At 45.0% G+C, this 24,563-nt stretch overlaps 1 protein-coding gene and 1 pseudogene across 5 annotated transcripts; one reads left to right on the top strand and one right to left on the bottom strand.

The window, feature by feature from the left end:
• Positions 1 to 1,045: 1,045 nt before the first annotated feature.
• Positions 1,046 to 22,904, top strand: IFT46 (intraflagellar transport 46). 5 transcript variants are annotated; one of them, XM_063672158.1, is made up of 13 exons: positions 1,194 to 1,432; positions 2,134 to 2,230; positions 7,366 to 7,445; positions 9,297 to 9,443; positions 10,142 to 10,278; positions 11,884 to 11,958; positions 12,123 to 12,216; positions 12,619 to 12,747; positions 14,887 to 15,008; positions 15,370 to 15,436; positions 21,427 to 21,487; positions 21,787 to 21,872; positions 22,272 to 22,904. In XM_063672158.1, exons 3-13 carry the CDS (start codon positions 7,401 to 7,403, stop codon positions 22,365 to 22,367), a joined length of 1,059 nt encoding a protein of 352 aa, XP_063528228.1. In that variant the 5' UTR covers positions 1,194 to 1,432; positions 2,134 to 2,230; positions 7,366 to 7,400; the 3' UTR covers positions 22,368 to 22,904. The 5 variants fall into 5 exon arrangements, with proteins under 5 accessions (XP_054295469.2, XP_063528228.1, XP_054295467.2 ...); XM_054439492.2 differs by having other exon boundaries at positions 10,139 to 10,278; XM_054439493.2 differs by having other exon boundaries at positions 6,808 to 7,445; positions 10,139 to 10,278.
• On the bottom strand, positions 5,669 to 6,601 carry LOC129007981 (large ribosomal subunit protein uL18-like; annotated as a pseudogene).
• Positions 22,905 to 24,563: the final 1,659 nt, after the last annotated feature.

The raw sequence follows: 24,563 nt of genomic DNA, 5'->3' as shown, positions 1-24,563 counted from the left end.
CAGTGGCCCAGTCTCGGTTCACTGCAACCTCTGCCTCCCTGGCTCAAGCAATCCCCCTGCCTCAGCCTCCCGAGTGGCTAGCACTATAGGTGCATGCCACCACACCTGGCTAATTAAAAAAAAAATTTTTTTATTTTTAATAGAGTGGAGGGGGGCGGTTCTCGCTATGTTGCTCTAGGCTGGTCTCAAACTCCTGAACTCAAGCAATCCTCCCACCTCCACCTCCTGAAGTGCTGGGATTACAGATGTGAGCCACCGCACCTGGCTTCCAATATTTTATGTTTCTCTCTCCCTGACTTCCCAAATTAATTATGTCCACAGTTTGAAAATATTTGTTCCTTACATCTCCATTCACTCATTCCTCGATTCATCCACCCAATGAGAATTGTTAGTGTCTAATTTCTGCAATGCACTGGTGTTATAAAGCTCAAAAATTAATTAGACACAGGTCTTGCTTTAAATAAGTTCACAGTCTTCTTTAGCAAATAAGGAAGACAGGACACAGAGTAAAAAAAATTTTTTTTTTGAGACGGAGTCTCGCTTTGTTGCCCAGGCTGGAGTGCAGTGGTGCGATCTCCGCTCACTGCAAGCTCCGCCTCCCAGGTTCATGCCATTCTCCTGCCTCAGCCTCCCGAGTAGCTGGAACTACAGGCGCCCGCCACCACACCCGGCTAATTTTTTGTATTTTTTAGTAGAGACGGGGTTTCACCGTGTTAGCCAGGATGGTCTCGATCTCCTGACCTCGTGATCTGCCCGCCTCGGCCTCCCAAAGTGCTGGGATTACAGGCGTGAGCCACCGCGCCCGGCCCACAGAGTTAAATTTGAACCTCAGATACACAAGGAATAATTTATTACTGTAAGTATGTTCCATTCCATGGCACCCTGTGGAGGGGAAAGACTATAATGTAATATAGTGCTAGAAAAGGACGTACAGAGTGCTGCGGAATTTCCCCTAGAATGTGCGTCTACATCCTGGTAAGACTGATCTGGGAGGAACTGCACCCTCAGAGATTGTTGTGCTAGGGGAACAAACGCACACCTTGTTTCCAGATTGAAGGGCTAACTCCATACCAGCCCGAAATTTATCAGCCGGCGTTGCCACCCACAACCGCTAGATGCCGCAACACACGTATTTACTGAAACCATAGACAAACAGGCGACTTGGCCGCCCAGAGAGGCTTTATCTGTGACCCCTTGATCTTCTTCCTGCGTGGAGAGCCCTCGCGGGTGAGGCGTAATGTGCAGGAGGTCTCACGAGAGTGGAAGCAAGTCTCGCGAATTTTAAAATTTATCTTTTTGCCTAGCGACTGACAACAAGCTGGTTGCTTGGCGTGGAATCCTAAAGTGGCCTGGCTTTGACACTGGAGTGAGACCCCAGCCCTAGGCTGGGGTTGTTTCCATTATAGAGGAGACGGATTCAGAAGGGCTACAGGTAATTAGTACTCATCCCAGCAAAAAGGGAACTGTCTTTCTAGAGAGGCTTAAGAGGACTCCCCTTTACCCCATTCCCAGTTACCTCTTCCCATCTCCGTGGTAACTGTTCCTTCGTCACCTTACCACCAACCGTCCTGCTTCCTTTATTCCCCAAAAAATTTAGGTAGGATCCTATCTGCAAGATAAGGCTGAAAGTGGAGGCGATGGTTTTGGGATTATTGGATGGGACTGAGAGACTGGAGTTCCCCTGTCTTCGGGGACCCTCCCACCCCACCCCGCCTCAACCCACCCCACCCCACCCCAGAGGTGACTCCAGAGACAGAACTCTTTCTAGAACCTCTACAGCCTTCCCTGAGAAACCTCAACAGCCTTGGCCATCCACATACGAATAGTGTTCTGCCCTTGCGCGTGGTCGTACAGCTTTGGGAAGCTGCAGAAGTTGGCTCTCTTTCCCTCCACGATTCCCTCGTTCCTCAACCAGCCTGCCAGCAGTTCCTAAATAAGGGCTGCAACTGAATGACTAACTGCTTGACCGAGGGCCAGGAAGCCTTAAGGAAAGTTTGGATGGGGTGATGGTTTTGTGAAAAACTGGTTTCTTGAGCAAGGAAGAGGAGCCAATGCTGGTTTGGAATATACCTCCTGGCAGAGTGCTTAATGTCTCATGATAGGAGCTATGTAATTATGTCTCCCTTTGCTTAGACCAAGGTTGTTGAAAACCAGACATATGATGAGCGTCTAGAGATTAACGACTCCGAAGAGGTTGCAAGTATTTATACTCCAACCCCAAGACACCAAGGTAAGAGAGGAAAGAAGAGAAATGCTACTGAAAGAGCAGGATGGATTCACAGTTGTCTTCAAGACGTTCCTGTTTTATAATAGCAAATGTTGACTTTCAGCCTCAAGTTACTTCACTTGCCATTGTTTGTTTTCTAACTAGTTAAGGGGGAGAAGTCATAGCCTTCCAAATTACAGGATCTTCCCCCAATCCAACCCTGTCACCATTTACTTCATGTTACTGCTTTTTTCGCTGTCTGCCAGGAATTCACTGTTCTTTTTCTTTTCTTTTTTTTTTAACTTATGTTTTTCCCAGCTTTGAAGATGCTTCATAACCTCCCCTTAGCCTGCAACCCCAATCAAAATCACAGTGGAATATTTTTAAAGGACTGAAGACTATTTATTCAACAAACTTTTTTTTCTTAATTTTATAGAGATGAGGTCTCGCTATGTTACCAAGGCTGATCTTGAACTCCTAGCCTCAAGCAGTCCTTCCGCTTTGGCCTCCCAAAGTGCTGGGATTATAGGTGTGAGCCATCGTGTCTGGCCAACAAGCATTTTAAAATGCCTACTGTGTGCCAGCCTTATGCCTGGCACTTGGGTAAATAGTGTTAAATGACACAATGTCCCTGCCATCCTGATGCTGGTAATCATGGGACGCAGATGATAAATGAGTAAACACATTCCAAATGTGGTAAGTGCACACTGATGGAGGCAGATTGTTTGCTGTTAAGGAGAATAACAGTAAGGAAGGAGACCCACTTTTTTTTTTTTTTTTTTGAGACAGAGTCTCACTCTATCACACAGGCTGGAGTGCAGTGGTACGATCTTGGCTCACTGCAATCTCCACCCCCTGGGTTCAAGTGATTCTCCTTCCTCAGCCTCCCGAGTAGCTGGGATTACCACACCCAGCTAATTTTAGTATTTTCAGTAGATACTGGGTTTCACCATGTTGGCCAGGCTGGTCTGAAACTCCTGACCCCAACTGATCCACCTGCCTTGGCCTCCCAAAGTGCTGGGATTACAGGCATGAGCCACTGCGCCTGGCCAGAGACCCACTTTTGATAGGGTGGTCAGGGAAGACATGAAGGGGTGACATGTAACACTGCTAGATGGCGGGGATCCAGACACTGAGGAAAAGTAGACCAGGAAGAGGAAACAGTATGTGAGATGTGAAAAACCTTGAAGCCTGAAAGAACTTGGCTTAGTTTGAGGACCTGAAAGAGACCAGCTTACGGTAGAGGGGACACTACCGTATGATATGGTCAGATCAGAGAGGTAGGGCAGAAAGCACGATAAGCAGAGCTTTGGGGGCTGTGTTGCTGTCGTGTGTGGAATGGAGTGTTGCGATGGCTGAGTTGAGATGATAGTGGCTTGGCCTCTGGTGAGGAAGTTGAGAATAAAGAAAAGAGGCAAATACGGTATAAGACAGATTGTCATAGAATCACTAAGACTTGCTGATGGATTGGATTTGACTCGAGTTAGGAATCAAGGATGACATCCAGGGTTTCTGTTTGTTTACTGTGGTAAAATATACATAACATAAAATTTGCCATTTTAACAATTTTTAAATGTGCAATTAAATAACATTAAGTACATTCACAATGTTGTCTAACCATCACCACTATTTCCAGATCATCCCAAACAGAAAATCCATACCCTTCAAAACAATAGCTCCCGAGTGCTTGCTTCCACTCCTCGCTGGTAACCACTATTCTGCTGTCTCTATGAGTTTGCTTATTCTGGGAACCACAGAAGTGAAATCATACTGTATTTATCCTTTTGTGGCTGACTTACTTCACTTAGTGTGATGTTTTTAAGATTCATCTGTGTTGTTGAATGTAGACTTTCTTTTTAAGGCTGAGTAATATTCCATGGCATGTATATTCCACTTTTTTTTTGAGACTGAATCTCGCTCTGTCACCCAGGCTGGAGTGCAGTGGCACGATCTCGGCTCACTGCAACCTACGCCTCCCAGGTTCAAGCGACTCTCCTGCCTCAGCCTCCTGAGTAGCTGGGACTACAGGTGCACGCCACCACACCCAGCTAATTTTTTGTATTCTTAGTAGAGACGGGGTTTCACCATGTTGGCCAGGATGGCCTCGATCTCCTGACCTTGTGATCCACCCACCTCGGCCTCCCAAAGTGTTGGGATTACAGGTGTGAGCCACTGCGCCAAGCCTATGCCACGTTTTTTAATTCATTCTTCTCTTAATGGACACTCGGGTTGTTTTCATATTTTGGCTATTGTGAATAACACTGCTATGAACAGAGGTGTACAGGTGTCCATTTGAGTCCCTGTTTTCAATTCTTTGGGACCTAGCCACCTAGGTTTTTGACTTGAGCATGTTTGTGCTCTTGACAGCTGTGGATATTATAATTTGTTTTTAATTTGGGCTAATTTAGTAAATAAAAAAATGGTGTTTAATTTGCATTTATTTGATATGGAAATCATTTATCATGTTTTCATTAGTAATGCCTTACTCTAATTATACTTTTATTTTAATTTAATTTTTTATTTATAGAGACAGAATTTTGCTCTGTCACCCAGGCTGGAGTGCGGTAGCACGATCACGGTTCACTGCAGCCTCGACCTCCTGGGCTCATGCAGTCCTCCTGCTTCAGACCCCCCGGTAGCTGGAGGTTGAGGTTGCAGTGGGCCAAGATCACGCCATTGCACTCCAGCCTGGGCGACAGAGCAAGACTCCATCTCAAAAAAAAAAAAAATTAGCCCCCATGTCCAGCTAATTTTTTTTTTTTTTTGAGATGGAGTCTTGCTCTGTCGCCCAGGCTGGAGTGCAATGGCGTGATCTCGGCCCAGTGCAACCTCAACCTCCCAGGTTCAAGCGATTCTCCTGCCTCAGCCTCCCAAGTAGCTGGGATTATAGGAGTGTGCTACCATGCCCGGCTAATTTTTTTGTATTTTTAGTAGAGACGGGGTTTCACCATGTTGGCCAGGCTGGTCTCGAACTCCTGACCTCAGGTGATCCACCCGCCTCAGCTTCCCAAAGTGCTGGGATTACAGGCATGAGCTACCGCGCCCGGCCTAATTTTTGTATTTTTTGTAGAGACAGGGTTTCACCATGTTGTCCAGGCTGGTCTTGAACTCCTAGGCTCAAGCAATCTGCCTGCCTCCGCCTCTTAGAGTGCTGGGATTACAGGTGTGAGCCACTGCGCCTGTCATTAATTATACTTATAATTGTTCAGAGTATTTAAAAATTGCTCTTATCTTTGCATACTGATTCAGATTCAAACTTGTGACTATTATTTGCCAGGCCCTGGGTCAGTTCCTTGCACATAAATTTTTTCATTTGATCCTTATAAGAGGCCTGGGTTAGAAATATTAGTGACCCCATTTAGAGGTGGGAATACTGAGACTCAAAGAGGTTAAATCTTTTTTTTTTTCTGTCCATATGTTTATCGTCTTTATCTGAAAAATCTTTATAGAAAATTGTTTGGTTTAGCTCTCAGCTGCCCGCTGCTGACCTCTGAGGGAGCTTGCCTTCTTTTGAGCTACCTGATGTTTCTTCTGAGCAAGGGACGTTTTGGGACGGTTCCACCTATTCTTTTTAACTTCTTTCTTGGGCTTCTTTTCATAGACTGGATTCTCTCGTATAGCAGCATAAGCTTTCTTATACATCTTTTCCATCATGTCTGGAGTTACGCTCTTCTTATGTATTGAGAGAACTGGTTCTTGTAAGCATCTTCATCTTCTTCCATTAAGTAGCGCATGTAATCTGCAACATTCTGGCCGATGCTGTGCTTCTGGTGTACTTCTGCATTAATTTCCTTGCTTTCAGAATCATAACTAGGGAATCGTTTGGTACTGTGAGGGACAGACAAGCCTCCATCCACAGCTCCCTTTAGGGTGCCAAAAACTTTATTGCCAGTGGTAGTTCTGGCAAGACCCATATCCAAATAGCAGGTAAAGGCACCTGGCTGACCATCAATGCTTTCCACATTATATTAATTGCCAGTCTCCTCCACTTGGCCTTCATAGATCGTGTCCATGCCAAACCTATTGGGAAGCCTGTGGGCCAGCAGCAGGCCAGTACAATACGCTGCAGCATAATTTGTCAGGCCAACCTTCACACCACATTTTGGCAGTTTGTGTGCATATGCTGCACAGACTGTATCCCCCTCTATACGGGCATAAGCAGTCTGACAAATGATATCTCTGTTTGTTACACGAACTATCATCTTATATTTGGGTGTGTTGTATTTATTTTTATCCTGTATCACCAAGCGTTTCTGAGGATAGTAACCAGTTTTACCCTCTCGTCGTCTTCTAAATTTCACTTGGTATCTCTTAAAGTAGGCTTTATTCTTAACAACTTTAATAAACCCCATCCTGCGGAACAGAGACCCGCGTCCGCGGCTGGACAGAGACCTGCCGGCCTTGCAGTGCTAAGGGGTGAAAAGGCAAAATCATTTTAAGTAATTTGTCTTCAAACCCACTCTTAGTATAAATTCAGCACTCTGTACTTTACTAGTTATTAACCTAATTTGACTAATGTGTAAACTAAGGGCAGAGTGTATGTTTTTCTCTTTCTTTCTTTCTTTCTTTTCTTTCCTTTTCCTTTTTTTTTTCTGAGACAGGCTCTCACTCTGTTGCCCGGGCTGGAGTGCAGCGGCATGAACACTGGACACTGCTCACCGTAGCCTCGAACTCCTGGGTTTAAGCAGACCTCCTGCTTCAGCCTCCCGAGTAGCTGGGACCACAGGCGCACACCATCACACCCAGCTAATTTTTTTTTCTTCTTTTTTTTTTTTGTGGATGGGATCTTGCCATATTGTCCAGGCTAGGCTCAAACTCCTGGGCTGAAGTGATCCTCCTGCCTCCCCTTCCCAAAGTGTTGGGATTATAGGCATGAGGCACTGCCCCTGGCCAGAGTTTATATTATTTATGTAATGGCAGATAATTTGATTAGTATAATGTCTAACCCAATGCCTTAAGGCACAGTAATGTTTAGTAAATATATCTTGAATTGAACTGGCAGAGCCATGACTACAATTCAGTCTCTTGTCTCTTTAGCCAGATGTTCCAATAAACCTTGTTTTATAAAATGGTTAGAGCATAAAATATTACAAACTAAAAAATATTTGTCTTTAAAAATCATTTTAACAATAATCTAAAGGAAAAACTTTTTTTCTAAGGACTTCCTCATTCTGCCCATCTTCCTAACAAGGCTATGGCTGATAACAGCAGTGATGAGTATGAAGAGGAAAATGACAAGGTACAGTAAAGCTCACAGCTTCTTGTAGAATTTCTGCTTTGGGTTTTTAGTAGTTAGAGATGACACCAGTTCAACGGTAAACATTTCTTGAACACTCACCTCCAGGGGTTAGGGACCTTTGAGCTCATGGAGGAAAATCAGTTACAAAGAGCCTTGAGATTTTGACCCTTCTTCATAATGTAGGCCAGTGTTTCACAGACTTTCCCGATCATAATACTCAACTGAGGTACTTATTTTTAAATATACGGATTCCCAGTCCCAGCCCAGAATCTCAAAAGTAAAAGCCTGGGAATTTATATTTTTTAGGAAGCAGTCCAGGTAATTTTATGCTAAAGCGAGTTTGAAATTATCAGTCTAGGCATTTTTTCATTGTCAATACTTGTGATACTGCCAGTATTTTGTGAAAGAGATTTTAATTTTGAGGTCTTAAGACCCAGATGTTGGCTACTGTTATTCTGTGAACCTAGAGAATCACCCTGCTTCTGAAAGAAAGATGGCAAGATGCCCACCTCTCTAGAAACATATAGGACCTTAGAGTTGCACATATAATTTCTTAAAAACCGTTTGTGTTGGCCGGGCGTGGTGGCTCACTCCTGTAATCCCAGCACTTTGGGAGGCCGAGGCGGGCAGATTACCTGAGGTCAGGAGTTTGAGACCAGACTGTCCAACATGGCGAAACCCCGTCTCTACTAAAAATACAAAAAATTAGCTGGGTGTGGTGGCGGGTGCCTGTAATCCCAGCTACTCGGGAGGCCTCCCAAGGTGCTGGGATTACAGGCATGAGCCACTGTGCCCGGCGTGTTTTTTTTTTTTTTTTTTTTTTTTGAGACAGAGTCTCGCTCTTTCACCCAGGCTGGAGTGCAGTGATCTTGGCTCACTGCAACCTCTGCCTCTTGGGTTCAAGCAATTCTCACGCCTCAGCCTCCCAAGTAGCTAGGGGATCACAGGCCCGCACCAACTCGCCTGGCTAATTTTTGTATTTTTAGTAGAGATGGGGTTTCGCCATGTTGGCCACGCTGGTCTTGAACTCCTGACCTCAGGTGATCCTCCTGCCTCGGCCTTCCAAAGTGCTGGGATTACAAGTGTGAGCCACTGCACCTGGCCTGATGGCTGCATTTTAATGGTTTTTGTTTTGTTTTGAGACAGAGTCATCTCGCTCTGTTGCCTAAGCTGGAGTGTAGTGGCATGACCTCAGCTCACTGCAACCTCCGCCTCCAGGGTTCAAGCGATTCTCCTGCCTCAGCCTCCTGAGTAGCTGAGATTACAGGTGTGCGCCACCACGCCTGGCTAATTTTTCTATTTTTAGTAGAGATGGGGTTTCACCATGTTGGTCAGGCTGGTCTCGAACTCCTGACCACATGATCTGCCTGCTTCGGTCTCCCAAAGTGCTGGGATTACAGGCATGAGCCACCACCCCGGGCTAACAATATTCTTAAAAGTTCCCTCTGCCAAAACTGCTTCCTATGTGGCTAAGGATAATTTTGGCAAATCTTGAATTGAGAAAGAATGCTCTAGAAAGTTCTTATCAAGCATATACTAATAAGGCATAGTCACTGAATAAATTCTGCAACTGTGTTTCATTATCTGCCATGCATATTACAGCTTAGTTAGAATATACTTTTATCTTTGTATAATAAATTTGTTATTCTTAGAGCAAAATGTGACCAAAAGCAGTTTTTGGTGTCCTGTAACGTGTCACAATTTTGTGTGCCAATAGCTGCTTTACCATAAAAACAAATTAATTTTAAACAACTGGAATCAAACATGTTAACCTCAGTATAAGCCATATGGTATATAGAAACCAAGTTTTGAAAACCTACTTTTAAAGGGGGCCAATTGGTCATCCTTCAGGTCCTAAACATGCCACAGGCTCCAGGCCACAGAGGCAAAGACATGGACCCTGTTCCACCTGCCCCTGCAAGTCTCAAGTGCCACCAGACCCCTCCTCATGGACTTGAGAGGGTGGGATGGTACAGAGAGAGCCAGAAGCACAGAAAGGTAGGTTATAATGTCAAGAACAAAAGAGCTGTTTATCTTGAGAGAGAATGTGTAGTCATTCTATGTAATTTATGGGGTAAAGGAAGGGAAATACAGATAGGTCAGATACTCCATGAAGAGAAATATCACTGAACAAAAGTGGAAAGTCCATAGTCTCTGGGACTGCTGGTTCGATGGGCACAAGGTTGATTTTGAACTTTCTTCTTTTGATAGTTTCAAGCAGCTTACGCTGGGCAGTCTTGCAAATTAAGTACTAGATTTCCTCTCTATGGTCTTTGTGAGTATTAAGACCCCTAAAGTTTCTATTTCCACTTCATCTTCCCCGATTTCTTCCAAAATAACTAGAGTTGCCATCCTCTTCTTTGAAAGTCCATAGCTTTTTGGGCCGAAGCTGTCTAAAGTGTATGCAGGGCCCTGAAGATCTAAGTAAAATGTACAATAGATAAAATTAGATAGAATTTATACCCCAGCCTCAAGTAGAGAAATGGAATATGGTTCTAGAAAGTGGAGTCCCCATTTGTAGCTGAGCAGGGGCAGAAGAAGGCTCTCAAGCCCCTTCTGGGAAGTGCCCCCTTCTCTTTCTGGTGACGAGGTGCCAGGTGGTTGGGGTATTGGTTAGAGCAATAGAGAACTGGGCATAGGTACATTTGATTTTTTTACTTGAAGTTTTTTATGCCTGCCCTGCCCTATCTCAGGAGAAGAAGAAGACCTCACAGTTGACACCTCAACGGGGCTTTAGTGAAAATGATGATGACGATGATGATGATGACGATTCATCTGAAACTGATTCTGATTCTGATGATGATGATGAAGAGCATGGAGCCCCTCTGGAAGGGTGAGGAAAGAACACCCAAGCCAAGGGTGTTCTTCAGAATACCTCCTTCAAAACACTGGAGTGGGAGGACGTCAGTTAGAAGTGAAATTCCAGCATCTCTTTTGATCTCCTGTATTTAGGATTTTCAGATGTCTCAGAAACCCAACATAATAATGAGTTTTCCTCCCTTTCTGACTCCACTACCTTATCCAGTCCTATAGTGTCACTTTACTATCTGAAATATTTGTGGGCTTGGGGGTTACATGAGATTTTGCTGAGTAAATCTAAAAGGTGGTGGCCAGGCATGGTGGCTCAAGCCTGTAATCCCAGCACTTTGGGAGGCTGAGGTGAGAGGATTGCTTAAGGCTGGGAGTTCAAGACCAACCTGGACAACATAGCAAGACCTCGTCTCTACAAAAATTTTTTTTTTTTTTTTTTTTGAGACAGAGTCTTGCTCTGTCGCCCAGGCTGGAGTGCAGTGGCGTGATCTCGGCTCACTGCAAGCTCTGCCTCCCGGGTTCATGCCATTCTCCTGCCTCAGCCTCCCAAGTAGCTGGGACTACAGGTGCCCGCCACCATGCCTAGCTAATTTTTTTGTATTTTTAGTAGAGACGGGGTTTCACCATGTTAGCCAGGATGGTCTCAATCTCCTGACCTCATGATCTGCTTGCCTCGGCCTCCCAAAGTGCTGGGATTACAGGCGTGAGCCACTGCACCCGGCCGCCCAAAAATTTTTTAAAAATTAGCTGAGCATGCTGGTGTGTGCCCATAGTCCCGGCTGCTTGGGAGGCTGAGGCAGGAGAATCACTTGAGCCCAGGAGTTTGAGACTTCAATGAGCTATGATCGGGTCACTGCACTCCAACCTGGTCAACAGAGTGAGACCCTGTCTCAAAAATAAATTAATTCAATTTTAAAAATAATAATAACACTGCTAAAAACACTTCTATAATTTTTTTTCTGGTGCAAACTATTTTCATGTCAGATATTTACATCTCTTTTTTTTTTTTTTTTTTTTTTTTTTTTTTGAGGCAGAGTCTTGCTTTGTCACCCAGGCTGGAGTGCAGTGGTGCGATCTTGGCTCACTGCAACCTCTGCCTTCCAGGTTCAAGTGATTCTCCTACCTCAGCCTCCTGAGTAACTGGGACTACAGGTGTGCACCACCACACCTGGCTAATTTTTGTATTTTCAGTAGAGATAGGGTTTCAACCATGTTGGCCAGGCTGGTCTTGAACTCCTGACCTCAGGTGATCCACCTGCCTCGGCCTCCCAAACTGCTGGGATTACAGGTGTGAGCCACCACGCCCAGCCCTAAAATCTCTTGTTCTACCTTTTCTTGTCATCCTTTCATTAAAAAAAAGGAAAACCATTTATGCTACATTTTAACATCAAAAAAATATTATGTTTTGGATTTTCTGCACCTCTGTCCTTCAGAGTCAGAGATAATTGAAAGTTAAGTACAATCAACCTTAAAGTTGCCTTGCAAGCCACCAGGAAAGGCAGATATTGGAGAGGCAAAAGCTAGCTTCAGGATCATGTCCCTATAGTCAGTAACACACCAGCACCTAGGACCCTGCCACCTCTGCTCTTCTCTGGCCACCCCGAACAAACTGTTTTCCTTTTCCCAGGGCCTATGACCCTGCAGACTATGAGCATTTGCCAGTTTCTGCTGAAATTAAGGAACTCTTCCAGTACATCAGTAGGTGAGTACTAGGACCTCCCACCATACCCCACTATCCCTACCTTGCCCCAAACCTTTCCTATCTCTAGTCTGAAACAGGGCCATTCCCCTTAGATTTTTTTTTAGCCTGAATAGTAAAGTAACTTTCTCTGACTGTCTCCACCTTCCCTTGGCAATATCTCCTAGGTACACACCTCAGTTGATTGACTTGGACCACAAACTGAAGCCTTTCATTCCTGATTTTATCCCAGCTGTCGGGGATATTGATGCATTCTTAAAGGTATAGTCAGTACATCCTGAAAATGACTCCTTAAGTGTTTCTTCTGATGCCCCTGTTACTCTTAATAGTTTCCCTAATTTCTTTGACTAGCATTGGCTAGTCATGTTCATTTCATTGGAGTTCTTAACCTTGCTCTCAACTCCAAACTACACTCATTGCTCTTAAGTAATACTTAATATCTCTACACATTAACAGTTTGTCATGTGTTTGCTTCCTAATTATCTATGACAACAGGTTTATATTTAAGCTGCTATGGATCATATATTTTTTTCTGGATAGTATTGAGTACAGCATGATAAGCATGCTTTTAGTACTAGTAATAATGATGAACCAGAAGAGTTCTTCCTCTTTAACTTATTGGAAACATTTTCCTTTCTGCTTTCTTACCTTTTTCTTGACCAGGTCCCACGTCCTGATGGAAAGCCTGACAACCTTGGCCTATTGGTATTGGATGAACCTTCTACAAAGCAGTCAGACCCTACAGTGCTCTCACTCTGGTTAACAGAGAATTCTAAGCAACACAACATCACAGTAAGATACTAGCTTAGTATAGGCCCCAGCTGGAGAGGGCCAAGAGTGGATGAGGCCTTGCTGGCACTCATACAGTTGACTTACTGCCTGTCAAAAGAGATGGGCCAGGGCGCGGTGGCTCACACCTGTAATCCCAGCACTTTGGGAGGCCGAGGCGGGTGGATCACGATGTCAGGAGATCGAGACCATCCTGGCTTAACACGGTGAAACCCCGTCTCTACTAAAAATACAAAAAAAAAAATTAGCAGGGCGTAGTGGCGGGCGCCTGTAGTCCCAGCTACTTGGGAGGCTGAGACAGGAGAATGGCGTGAACCCGGGAGGCGGAGCTTGCAGCGAGCCGAGATCACGCCACTGCACTCCAGCCTGGGCGACAGAGCTAGACTCCATCTCAAAAAAAAAAAAAGAGATGGCTATTGCTTTGGGCCAGCTGTATTTTTTAAATGACAGCTTTATTTATATATAATTTATATACCAGCAAGTTTAGCCTTTTAAATTGTACAACTTATTAGTTTTAATATAATCACAGTTTTGTAGCCATCACCACTACCTAATTTAGAATATTTCATCACCTCAAAAAGAAACTTCACACCCATTAATATTCACTCTTCATTCTCCCACTTCCTCCTAGACCCTGGTAATGATTTCATTCCTTTATTATGGCTGAATAATGTCCACTGGATGGGTTTACCAGATTTTCTTTATTCATTCTCTAGTTCTCTCCACTCTTATGAATAATGGTGTTTTGAATATTTGTATACAAGTTTTTGTGTGGGTATATATTGTTATTCTGTTGGGTATATACATAAGAGTAGAATTGCTGGGCCATATGGAAAGTCTATGTTTAGCCATTTGAAGAACTACCAAACTGTTTTCCAAAGTGGCTGTACCATTTTACATTCCCACCAGCAATGAATGAGAGTTCCAGTTTCTCTACATCCTCACCAATACTTTTTGTTTGTATTTTTTATTCTAACCATCCTAGTAGGTGTGAAATGTTTTTTTTTTTATTTTTATTTTTGAGACAGTTTCACTTTTGTTGCCCAGGCTGGAGTGCAATGGCGCGATCTCGGCTTACCACAACCTCCACCTGGGTTCAAGCGATTCTCCTGCCTCAGCCTCCCGAGTAGCTGGGATTACAGGCATGCGCCACCATGCCCAGCTAATTTTGTATTTTTAGTAGAGTCAGGGTTTCTCTATGTTGGTCAGGCTGGTCTCGAACTCCCGACCTCAGGTGATCCACCCACCTTGGCCTCCCAAAGTGCTGGGATTATAGGCGTGAGCCACCAAGCCCGTCCTAAATGTTATTTCATTATGGTCAGTCCTGCCATTTTGACCTGCTCCTTTTCCATGGCTTCAGCAAATTATTATTATTTTTTTTTGAGACAGGGTCTCGCTCTGTTACCCAGGCTGGAGTGCAGTGGTGTGATTGTGGCTCACTGTAGCCTCGATCTCCTGGGCCCAAGCAATCCTGCTACCTCAGCCTCCCAAGTAGCCGGCACAGACCACAGGTGTGTGCCACCGTGCCTGGCTAGGGGTTTTTTTTTTTAATTTTTATTTGGTAGAGGCAGGGTCTCCCTATGTTGTCTAGGCTGACCTCAAGTGATCCTCCTGCCTCAGCCTCCCAAAGTGCTAGGACTGCAGGTGTGAGCCACTGCACTTGGCTTTTTTTTTTTTTTTTTTTTTAAAGACAAGATCTTGCTCTTGCCTAGGCTGGAGTGCACTGGCACAATCGTAGCTCACTGCAACCTCAAACGCATGGGCTCAAGTGATCCTCTTGCCTCAGCCTCTCAAGTAGCTGAGACCACAGACACACACCACCATGCCTGGCTAATTTTTAAATTTTTAGTACAGACAAGGTCTTACTATGTTGCCCAGGCTGGTCTTGAACTCCTAGCCTCAACTGATCCTCCCACCTCAGTCTGCCAAAGTGCTAGGATTACAAGTGTGACCGCCATGCCTGGCCTGGCTGCAGCAGATTTTATCAGGGTTTCCTATCCCCTTCATTTGGCTGCTGTTTCATGTGGCAGCAGCTGTCATCAGCAAGCTTGAATATGAAACAGCAGCAGATATAATGAGACACTGTAAAAACAAGAGAGCTACTTCAGTGCCATCAGCTAGGCTTTCTCCTTACTTTCCTAGCAACATATGAAAGTAAAAAGCCTGGAAGATGCGGAAAAGAATCCCAAAGCCATTGACACGTGGATTGAGAGCATCTCTGAATTACACCGTTCTAAGCCCCCTGCGACTGTGCACTACACCAGGTAAGAAATACCACATTCTTTGCAACAGTAACACATAGTAACCTTCACTACCTGTGAACTATTGCTCCTGAGAAGAGGCCCAGAGGCTGAGAACATATTTGATCAACCTGAGGTCCTGTGGATCCTGGCAACTACTGGCTGAGATTGTAGACATAAAGATTGTAATTTCTCTAGTATTACTTAGCTAGCTCCTCCAAACCCCAGGCCCTGGGTAACATTGGTATGCCCAGTCTAGGTTCTCCTGAAGCCTTCCTGATGTGCCAGATTGAAGACCTCTCCTTCATCCTAGAATATGCTGATCCAGAGGTTGCTGATGTTATCAGTTCACGTTTCTTGTTCATATTTACCTTTATACTTTTAGGCCCATGCCCGACATTGACACACTGATGCAGGAATGGTCCCCGGAGTTTGAAGAGCTTTTGGGCAAGGTGAGTGGAAGGTAGCAGGAGGTAGGGTAAGAAAGTACAGTATTCGCTCTAGGGCCCAGTGTTTTTTCTCTTCCTCCATTATTATTATTGGTAACTTTTTTTTTTTTTTGAGACAGGGTCTTGCTCTTCCCAGGCTGCAGTGCAGTGGCATGATCATGGCTCACTGCAGCCTCTACCTCCCGGGCTCAATGGACCCTCCCACCTCAGCCTTCCTAGTAGCTGGGACCACAGGCATGCACCACCACACTCAGCCAGTTTTTTAATTTTTGGTAGAGACGAGGTCTTGCTTTGTTGCCCAGGCTGTTCTCAAACTCCTGGGCTCAAGCAATCCTCCTTCCTCAGCCTCCCAAAGTGCTGGGATTACAGGCATGAGCCACTCCGCCCAGCGATCATTAATTTTTTTTTTTGAGATGGAGTCTCGCTCTGTCGCCCAGGCTGGAGTGCAGTGGCATGATCTCAGCTCACGGCAACCTCCACCTCCCAATTCAAGTGATTCTCCTGCCTCAGCCTCTCGAGTAGCTGGGATTACAGGTGCTTACCACCATGCCACCATGCTAATTTTTGTATTTTTAGTAGAGAAAGGGTTTCACCATGTTGGCCAGGCTGGTCTCAAATTCCTGACCTCAAGTGATCCATCTGCCTTGACCTCCCAAAGTGCTAGGATTTCATTAACTTTTTAATGGTAACACATGAAACCCATGTATGTGTGGTAATTTGATATATAAGAAAGATAGTTTTTTTTTTTTGTTTTTTTTTTTTGAGGCAGAGTCTCACTCTGTTGCCCAGGCTGGAGTACAGTGGCGTGATCTCGGCTCACTGCAACCTCCGCCCCCCAGCAGGTTCAAGCAATTCTCCTGCCTCAGCCTCCCAAGTAGCTGGGATTACAGGCATCTGCCACTGTGCCTGGCTAATTTTTGTATTTTTAGTAGAGACGGGGTTTCACCATCTTGGCCAGGCTGGTCTTGAACTCCTGACCTCGTGATCCACCTGCCTCTGCCTCCCAAAGTGCTGGGATTATAGGCGTGAGCCACTGCGCCTGGCCAAGAAAGATAGTTTTTTAAATGACTGGTGATAGAATTAGGGTATAATGAGACAATTATTTGAAAAAAATTAAAGTAGGTTTCTGTCTCAACCATATACATATGTGAATTTCAGATGATTTAAAGAGTTAATGTGGGTCGGGCACAGTGGCTTATGCCTGTAGTCCTATAATTTTGGGAGGCTGAGGCGTGAAGATTGCTTGAGCTCAGGACCAGCCTGGGCAACATAAGGAAACTGTCTCCAAAAATAAACAAATAAATAAAAGAAGGGAAAAAAAGAGTTAATGTAAAAATAAAGCCATGTAAGTAATATAATAAAATATAGGAGATACAGAAGGAGCATGACTGAAAAAATAAATGAAATAAAATATAGGAGAAATTTAATTCTCTCTTTTTAAAAAATTCAAGTGTCTTATAACTTAGGGAAATTTAATTCTATTAGGATAGTTAGGTGTTTCTCAGTGTAATAAGAAACTTAAAAGTCATATTGAGGCCGGGTGCAGTGGCTTAGGCCAGTCGCGGTGGCTCACACCTGTAATCCCAGCACTTTGGGAGGCCGAGGCAGGTAGATCACCTGAGGTCAAGAGTTTGAGACCAGCCTGGCCAACATGGCGAAACCCCATCTCTACTAAAAAAAATACAAAAATTAGCCAGGTGTGGTGGTGGGTGCCTGTAATCCCAGCTATTCGGGAGGCTGAGGCAGGAGAATCACTTGAACCTGGGGGCGGAGGAGGGTGCGGGGGTTGCAGTGAGCAAAGATTGTGCAACTACACTCCAGCCTGGGTAAAACAGCGAGACTCCATCTCAAAAGAAAAAAAAAGTCATAATGGAGTGGGAGGCTGAGATAGGAGGATTGCTTGAGCCCAGGAGTTTGAGACCAGCCTGGGCAACATAGACCCATCTCTGTTAAAACAAAAAGAAAAGGCCAGCCACAGTGGCTCATGCCTGTAATCCTAGCACTTTGGGAGGCCGAGGCAGGCTGATCATGAGGTCAAGAGATCGAGACCATCCTAGCCAACATGGTGAAACCCCATCTCTACTAAAAATACAATAATTAGCCAGGCGTGGTGGTACACACCTGTAGTCTCAGCTACTCGGGAGGCTGAGCCAGGAGAATCGCTTGAACCTGGGAGGCGGAGATTGCAGTGAGCCGAGATCGTGCCACTGCACTCCAGCCTGGTGACAGGGCGAGACTCTGTCTCAAAAAAAAAAAAAAAAGTCATAATGGAGAAAATGTGACAGTTTAAACTCATAGAAATGAAAGGTTCTACATACCAATAGACACCATAAACAAAGTTAAAAGACAGTAGCGGTCCGAGAAAAAATATTTTATGTATGTATGTAATAGAAAAAATTACCATCCAAGCAAAGAGCTCTTATGTATCAATAAGAAAATGAAACTGGGCCAGGCACGGTAGCTCATACCTGTAAATCCCAACACTTTAGGAGGCTGAGGCTGAGGTGGGACGATTACTTGAAGCCAGGAGTTCAGGACCAGACTGGGCAACAATAGGAGACTCTTCTCTACAAAAAAAAAAAAAAAAAAAGAAAAGAAAAAAGGAGCTGGACATGGTTGGCTCATGCCTATAATCCCAGCACTTTGGGAGGCTGAGGTGGGCAGATCACCTGAAGCCAGGAGTTGGAGACCAGCCTGGCCAACATGGCGAAACCCCGTTTCTACTAAAAAAATTAAAAAATTAGCTGGGTGTGGTGGCGGGCACCTGTAATCCCAGCTACTCAGGAGGCTGAGGCAGGAGAATCTCTTGAACCCGGGAGGGGTGTGGATATTGCAGTGAGCCAAGATTGCACCACTGCACTCCAGCCTGGGTAATAGAGCGAGACTCTGTCTCCAAAAAAAAAAAAGTCATAATGGAGTGGGAGGCCAAGATGGGAGGATTGCTTGAGCCCAGGAGTTTGAGACCAGTCTGGGCAACATAGACCCATCTCTATTAAAAGAAAAAAAAAAAGGCCGGGCGCAGTGGCTCACGCCTGTAATCCCAGCACTTTGGGAGGGCGAGGCAAGCGTATCACGAGGTCGAGAGATCAAGACCATCCTGCCAACATGATGAAACCCCATCTCTACGAAAGATACAAAAATTAGCTGGGCGTGGTGGCGCACACCTGTAATCCCAGCACTTTGGGAGGCCGAGGCGGGCGGATCGTGAGGTCAAGAGATTGAGACCATCCTGGCCAACATGGTGAAACCCCATCTCTACTAAAAATACAAAAATTAGCCAGGCATGGTGGTGCATGCCTGTAGTCCCAGCTACTTGGGAGACTGAGCCAGGAGAATCGCTTGAACCCGGGAGGCGGAAGTTGCAGTGAGCCAAGATCGTGCCACTGCATTCCAGCCTCATGACAGAGTGAGACTCTGTCAAAAAAAAAAAAGTCATAATGGAGAAAATGTGACAGTTTAAACTCAGAAATGAAAGGTTCTACATACCAATAGACACCATAAACAAAGTTAAAAGACAGTGGCAGTCTGAGAAAAAATATTTTATATATGTATGTAATAGAAAAAATTACTATCCAAGCAAAGAGCTCTTATATATTAATAAGAAAAGGAAACTGGGCCAGGCTTGGTAGCTCACACCTGTAATCCCAGCACTTTGGGAGGCTGAGGTGAGACGATCACTTGAGGCCAGGAGTTCAGGACCAGCCTGGGCAACAATAAGAGACTCTTCTCTATTGGGGAAAAAAAAAAAAAAAAAAAAAGGCCGGGCACGGTGGCTCATGCCTGTAATCCCAGCACTTTGGGAGGCCGAGGCGGGCGGATCACGAAGTCAGGAGATCGAGACCATCCTGGCTAACACGGTGAAACCCCGTCTCTACTAAAAATACAAAAAATTAGCCGGGCGCCGTGGCGGGTGCCTATAGTCCCAGCTACTTGGGAGGCTGAGGCAGGAGAATGTCGTGAACCCGGGAGGCAGAGATTGCAGTGAGCCAAGATAGCGCCACCGCACTCCAGCCTGGGCGAAAGAGCGAGACTCTGTCTCAAAAACAAAAAAAAAAAAGAAAAGTAAAAGGAGCTGGACGCGGTGGCTCATGCCTGTAATCCCAGCACTTTGGGAGGCTGAGGCGGGTGGATCACCTGAGGTCTGGAGTTTGAGACCAGCCTGTCCAACATGGTGAGACCCTGTCTCTATTGAAAACAAAAAAATTAGCCAGGTGTGGTGGCACACATCTGTAATCCCAGCTACTCAGGAGGCTGAGACAGGAGAATTGCTTGAATCCAGGAAGTGGAGGTTGCAGAGAGCTGAGATCACGCCACTGCACCCCAGTCTGGGCAACAGAGCAAGACTCCGTCTCAAAAAAGAATTTTTTTTAAGTATCAAAAAAGAAAAGGAAACTGAACAAAGATGACCAACAGGTCCTTCCTAGCCATCATGTTTAAACTGCTGCACCAGCTCCCCAGCATTCCCTGCCCTCTGTCCCTGCTTTTTCTCGATAACACTTATCTTCTAACATACCATAGACTTTATTTACTTATTTTGTTCTTCCCTACTAAAATGTAAGCTCTACAAAGACAGATAGTTTTTGGTATATGAAGAATTGATTGTAAACGCACAGAATTTGGAAACAGTCTCTTTCCTCAGAGCATTTTGAAGCTGTAGTTGAGGGGAAGGTGTCTGATTAGGGGATTGAATAGCTAGGTTGCAGTACATCCATTCAGTGAAATACTATGCAATGGAATATTATTTGGCCTTATTTTGCTCTAATATGAAGAAATAGCAGTGATATGTTGTTAAATGAAAAAAGCAAATTGCAGCAAGTTGCAGAACTATATGTACTCTGTTTTTTGTAAAAAGAGAAAAGAAGTTTTAAGAAACCAGTAGTTTAAAAACTTCACACTGTGACTTGTTTAGATCCAGAGCCTGTTACCTGAGTTAGATGTCATGCCCATTTTCTCTGTTCATATGGTGTCCTGGAATCATTAGGCATTATAACACCAAGTAATGCATATATAACTGTTAATACTTGCCCATAACTTGGTATCAGTTTCTTTTTCACAGATTCCCACAGGAAAAAGAGTATGGCAGTGTATTTTACCTATAAAACGTATGACCAATTCCATACTGATCAGGGGAAAAAATAGCATGTCGTATTATTTTGCTAGGCTGCCATAACAAAGTACCACAGACTGAGTGGCTTAGACATCAGAAATGTATTATTTCATAGTTCTGGAGGCTAGTAGTCCAGTAGTAGTCCAAGATCAATTTGTTGGCATCGTTGATTCCCTCCCTCCCTCCCTCCCTCCCTTCCTCCCTTCCTCCCTCCCTTCCTTCCTTCCTTCCTTCCTTTTTTTTTTTTTTACAGGGTGTTACTCTATGCCCAGGCTGGAGTGCAGTAGCTCAATCTCAGCTCACTGCAGCCTCAACCTGCTGGACTCAAGCAGTCCTCCCACCCCAGCCTCCCAAGTAGCTGGGACTACAGATAGTCAACACCACACCCGGCTAATTTTTTTGTAGAGATGGAATTTCACCATGTTGCCCAGGCTGGTCTCGAACTCCTGGGCTCAGGCGATCTGCCCACCTCAACCTCCCACAGTGCTGGTATTACAGGCGTGAAGCCACCACGCCCCACCAAGATTGATTTCTTCTGAGGGGTCTCTTCTTGGCCATCTTCTGTCTGTGTCTTCGCATGGTCTTCCCTCTGTTGTGTGTCTTTGTCCTGATTTCCTCTTCCTATAACGACACCAGTCATACTGGATTAAGGCCCACCCTAATGACCTTGTTTTAATTTAATTATCTCTTTAAAGATGTTATCTCCAAATATAGTCACATTCTGAAGTACAGGGAGTTAGGAACTCAATATCTGAATTTTAGGGGAACACATTTCAGCCCATAACATGGGTCTTATGCTAGAAGCTCTTTTGCTTCAGAGAGAGAGAGTGGTTCTGGGACCACTGACACCATCCTTTTGACTTTGGTCCTTCCATGCCCCTTCCAGGTAAGCCTGCCCACAGCAGAGATTGAGTGCAGCCTGGCAGAGTACATTGACATGATCTGTGGTGAGTTCCTCCTTCCTTTCCTCATCCCCATCTCTGGATAGAGACCCTCTAGGCTTTTGGACAGGCTTGTTTACTCTGGGAAGATAGTATCTTGAGTTTTAGCCTTCACTTTAAGCCCGTTGTGCTCTTTGGCAGCACTCAAAGGTCGTGTTTGGGCTTATGTGACTACCTGCTGGGTATTTAACCCCCAAAGTCATAGTTATACCCCATCTGCCAGGGGTTTGCCTATGCTAAACAGAAGTGCCCCTAATTCCCAGAGTTTGTTTGGTTCTGTTCCTGGAAGTTCTTCTTCATTTCAGCCATTCTAGACATCCCTGTCTACAAGAGTCGGATCCAGTCCCTCCATCTGCTCTTTTCCCTCTACTCAGAATTCAAGAACTCACAGGTGAGCCAAGCATCAGGGGTTGACTTAAGCTGTAGAGAGGATCACTACAGTTTCTACTGTTCTGAGCTTGCTGTGATTGCATCCTATAGCAATGTAGGATGTCTCTGCCCAGTTACCTTTGCCCTTTCCCATAATTAGGAGAGCAAAGGAGGCAGGGATGGAGTTTTCAAGGGGACAGTGGAGGAAAAAAAGGGTGGGTGGAAGTAGGAGTTGTGGGCCTTAGATGAAATCAGGTGAGGATCTAGAGAGGACACTTGTTCTTTCAGGAGAACCAAGTGGCCTCATGAATGGAAGCAGGAAGGAAATAAAGGGGGTTCATTTTAAAGAAATTAATTCTTGCTAAAATATAGCAATTAGCATATCCCTAATACTGAATGTTCTCTCTCCTCTTCCTTGCAGCATTTTAAAGCTCTCGCTGAAGGCAAGAAAGCATTCACTCCTTCATCCAACTCTACCTCCCAAGCTGGAGACATGGAGACATTAAGCTTCAGCTGAGACACCTCCCAAGCTGCTGTTTCAAGGCTGAGCTGGCCCCTCTGCCCCAGCTGAGATGGACAGATCGTTGTCAGCTACTTGATATCCTTGCCTATGCCACAGCTTGGCTCAGGGGCAGTGCATGTCCTGCTGCCCTCTCTGCCAGAGGGCATAGAATATGTCTGTTTAATGAACCTGCCTGCCTCAAATTGCTGTCCCCGGGGAGTTAATGCATCTACACCACTGTGGGGATTTGAGTTAGAAGAATTGGAATTTCTGAGATCCTATGGAGCTTGGATTGGGAGGAAAGCTTAAAAGATGTCCTTTTTGTGAGAGCGATGGAATTGTTTTCTTTCATTCGTAAAGTTAGTGGGTAAAGATTTTATAAATCAAATGCTCTATTTTATTGTCAGATTATTCTGCTATTTAATATGAAAGAGAAAAGGCTGACTGAGCATAACGCAGAGACACAGGAACTTTGCTTAGTAATGGGCATTAAATGAAGAGTAGTTAAAGCAAACAAATTTTGTGAAATAAAATGAAACTCCAATCCTCCAAGATTGGCAGTCGAGGGGAATCATTTTTCCTCTGGAATTTAATTTTTCTAAGTGTCTCTCTTCAGTTAATGCTGCCTTCCTGAGGCTGTCTGGCTCCAGACCTGTCTGGTTGTGGTCTCAGGGAGCGTAGCTATTGCGGTAATCCAGGTGAGAGGTGATTGGGGTGGCAGTAGTAGAGATGGACAGATTCAGGAAATATTTTGGAGTTATGTCAGCCAAGCTCCAGTCAGGAAGTCTGAAACCATGCTAGTTATTTCTAACAAAGGTGTTTAGCCAGGCACAGTGGCTCATGCCTGTAATCCCAGAACTTTGGGAGGCCGAGGCAGGCAGATCACGTGGTCAGGAGTTCGAGACCAGCCTGGCCAATAATATGGTAAAACCCCACCTCTACTAATAATACAAAAATTAGCCGGGTGTGGTGGTGCATGCCTGTAGTCCCAGCTACTCAGGAGACTGAGGCAGAAGAATCACTTGAACCTGTGAGGCGGAGGTTACAGTGAGCTAAGATCATGGCACTGCACTCCAACAAAGCAAAACTGCATCTCAAAAAAAAAAAAAAAAAAAAAAGGGTGTCTAATATGGGGAATTGGCCAGGTGCAGTGGCTCATGCCTGTAATCCCAGCACTTTGGGAGGCTGAGGCGGGTGGATCACTTGAGGTCAGCAGTTCAAGACTGGCCTGGCCAACATGGTGAAACCCTGTCTCTACTAAAAATACAAAAAATTAGCTGGGTGTGGTGGTGGTCACCTGTAATCTCAGCTACTCAGGAGACTGAGACAGAAGAATCACTCGAACCCAGGAGGTGGCAGTTGCAGTGAGCCAAGATCGTGCCACTGCACTTCAGCCTGGGCAACAGAGCAAAACTCTTTCTCAAAAAAAATATATAATAATATGATAAATTGGTTACAAAAGTGTTGTAGAGGCTGAAGGAGCAAAAGGGAGAACGGAGGGTACTGAGGAACATAAAAGTTAAAGGGGTGGTAGCCATTGCCGGCACTGGTAGCAGAGGTGCTGTCTAAAAAAACAAAACAAAAGAAAACAAAATTGATACCATCAGCCTAATAGATAGATACACAATAAACACATAGGTAGGAGAGGAACTGTTTCTTACAAACCCTTTAACTCTGATCATCATGTTTGAATTTAAGGAGCAGGCACATTTGAGCTGATGACAAACTTTGAGCTGACAAAACAAAACTGAGGCTTACAGCAACCTCCACCTCCCGGGTTCAAGCGATTCTCCTGCCTACGCCTCCCGAGTAGCTGGGGTTACAGGCATGTGCCACTACACCCGGCTAATTTGTTTTGTATTTTCAGTAGAGACGGGGTTTCACCGTGTTAGCCAGGATGGTCTCGATCTGCTGACCTCATGATCCGACTGCCTCGGCCTCCCAAAGTGCTGGGATTGCAGGCATGAGACACTGCGCCCAGCCTCACCCAGCTAATTTTTGTTTTTTTGTTTTGTTTTGTTTGTTTGTTTGTTTGAGACAGAGTCTCGCTCTGTCACCGAGGCTGGAGCACAGTGGTGCAATCTTGGCATACCGCAGCCTCTGCCTTCTGGGTTCAAGCAATTCTCCTGCCTCAGCCTCCCGAGTAGCTGGGATTACAGGCATGCGCCACCACAGCTGGCTAATTTTTGTATTTTTAGTAGACACGGGGTT

Source organism: Pongo pygmaeus, chromosome 9 (genome assembly GCF_028885625.2).
Source record: "Pongo pygmaeus isolate AG05252 chromosome 9, NHGRI_mPonPyg2-v2.0_pri, whole genome shotgun sequence".
Lineage (NCBI taxonomy): Eukaryota > Metazoa > Chordata > Mammalia > Primates > Hominidae > Pongo > Pongo pygmaeus.
This window is presented reverse-complemented; position numbering and strand designations above follow the sequence as displayed.

What these genes read in the sequence shown, in the direction of transcription:
- IFT46 (XM_054439492.2), top strand. Translation starts at nt 7,401, where the DNA reads ATGGCTGATAACAGCAGTGATGAGTATGAAGAGGAAAATGACAAG. An exon ending in ATGAAGAGGAAAATGACAAG is followed by an intron (nt 7,446 to 9,296) that starts GTACAGTAAAGC and finishes GTCATCCTTCAG; the next exon opens with GTCCTAAACATGCCACAGGC. An exon ending in CTAAGCAACACAACATCACA is followed by an intron (nt 12,748 to 14,886) that starts GTAAGATACTAG and finishes TTACTTTCCTAG; the next exon opens with CAACATATGAAAGTAAAAAG.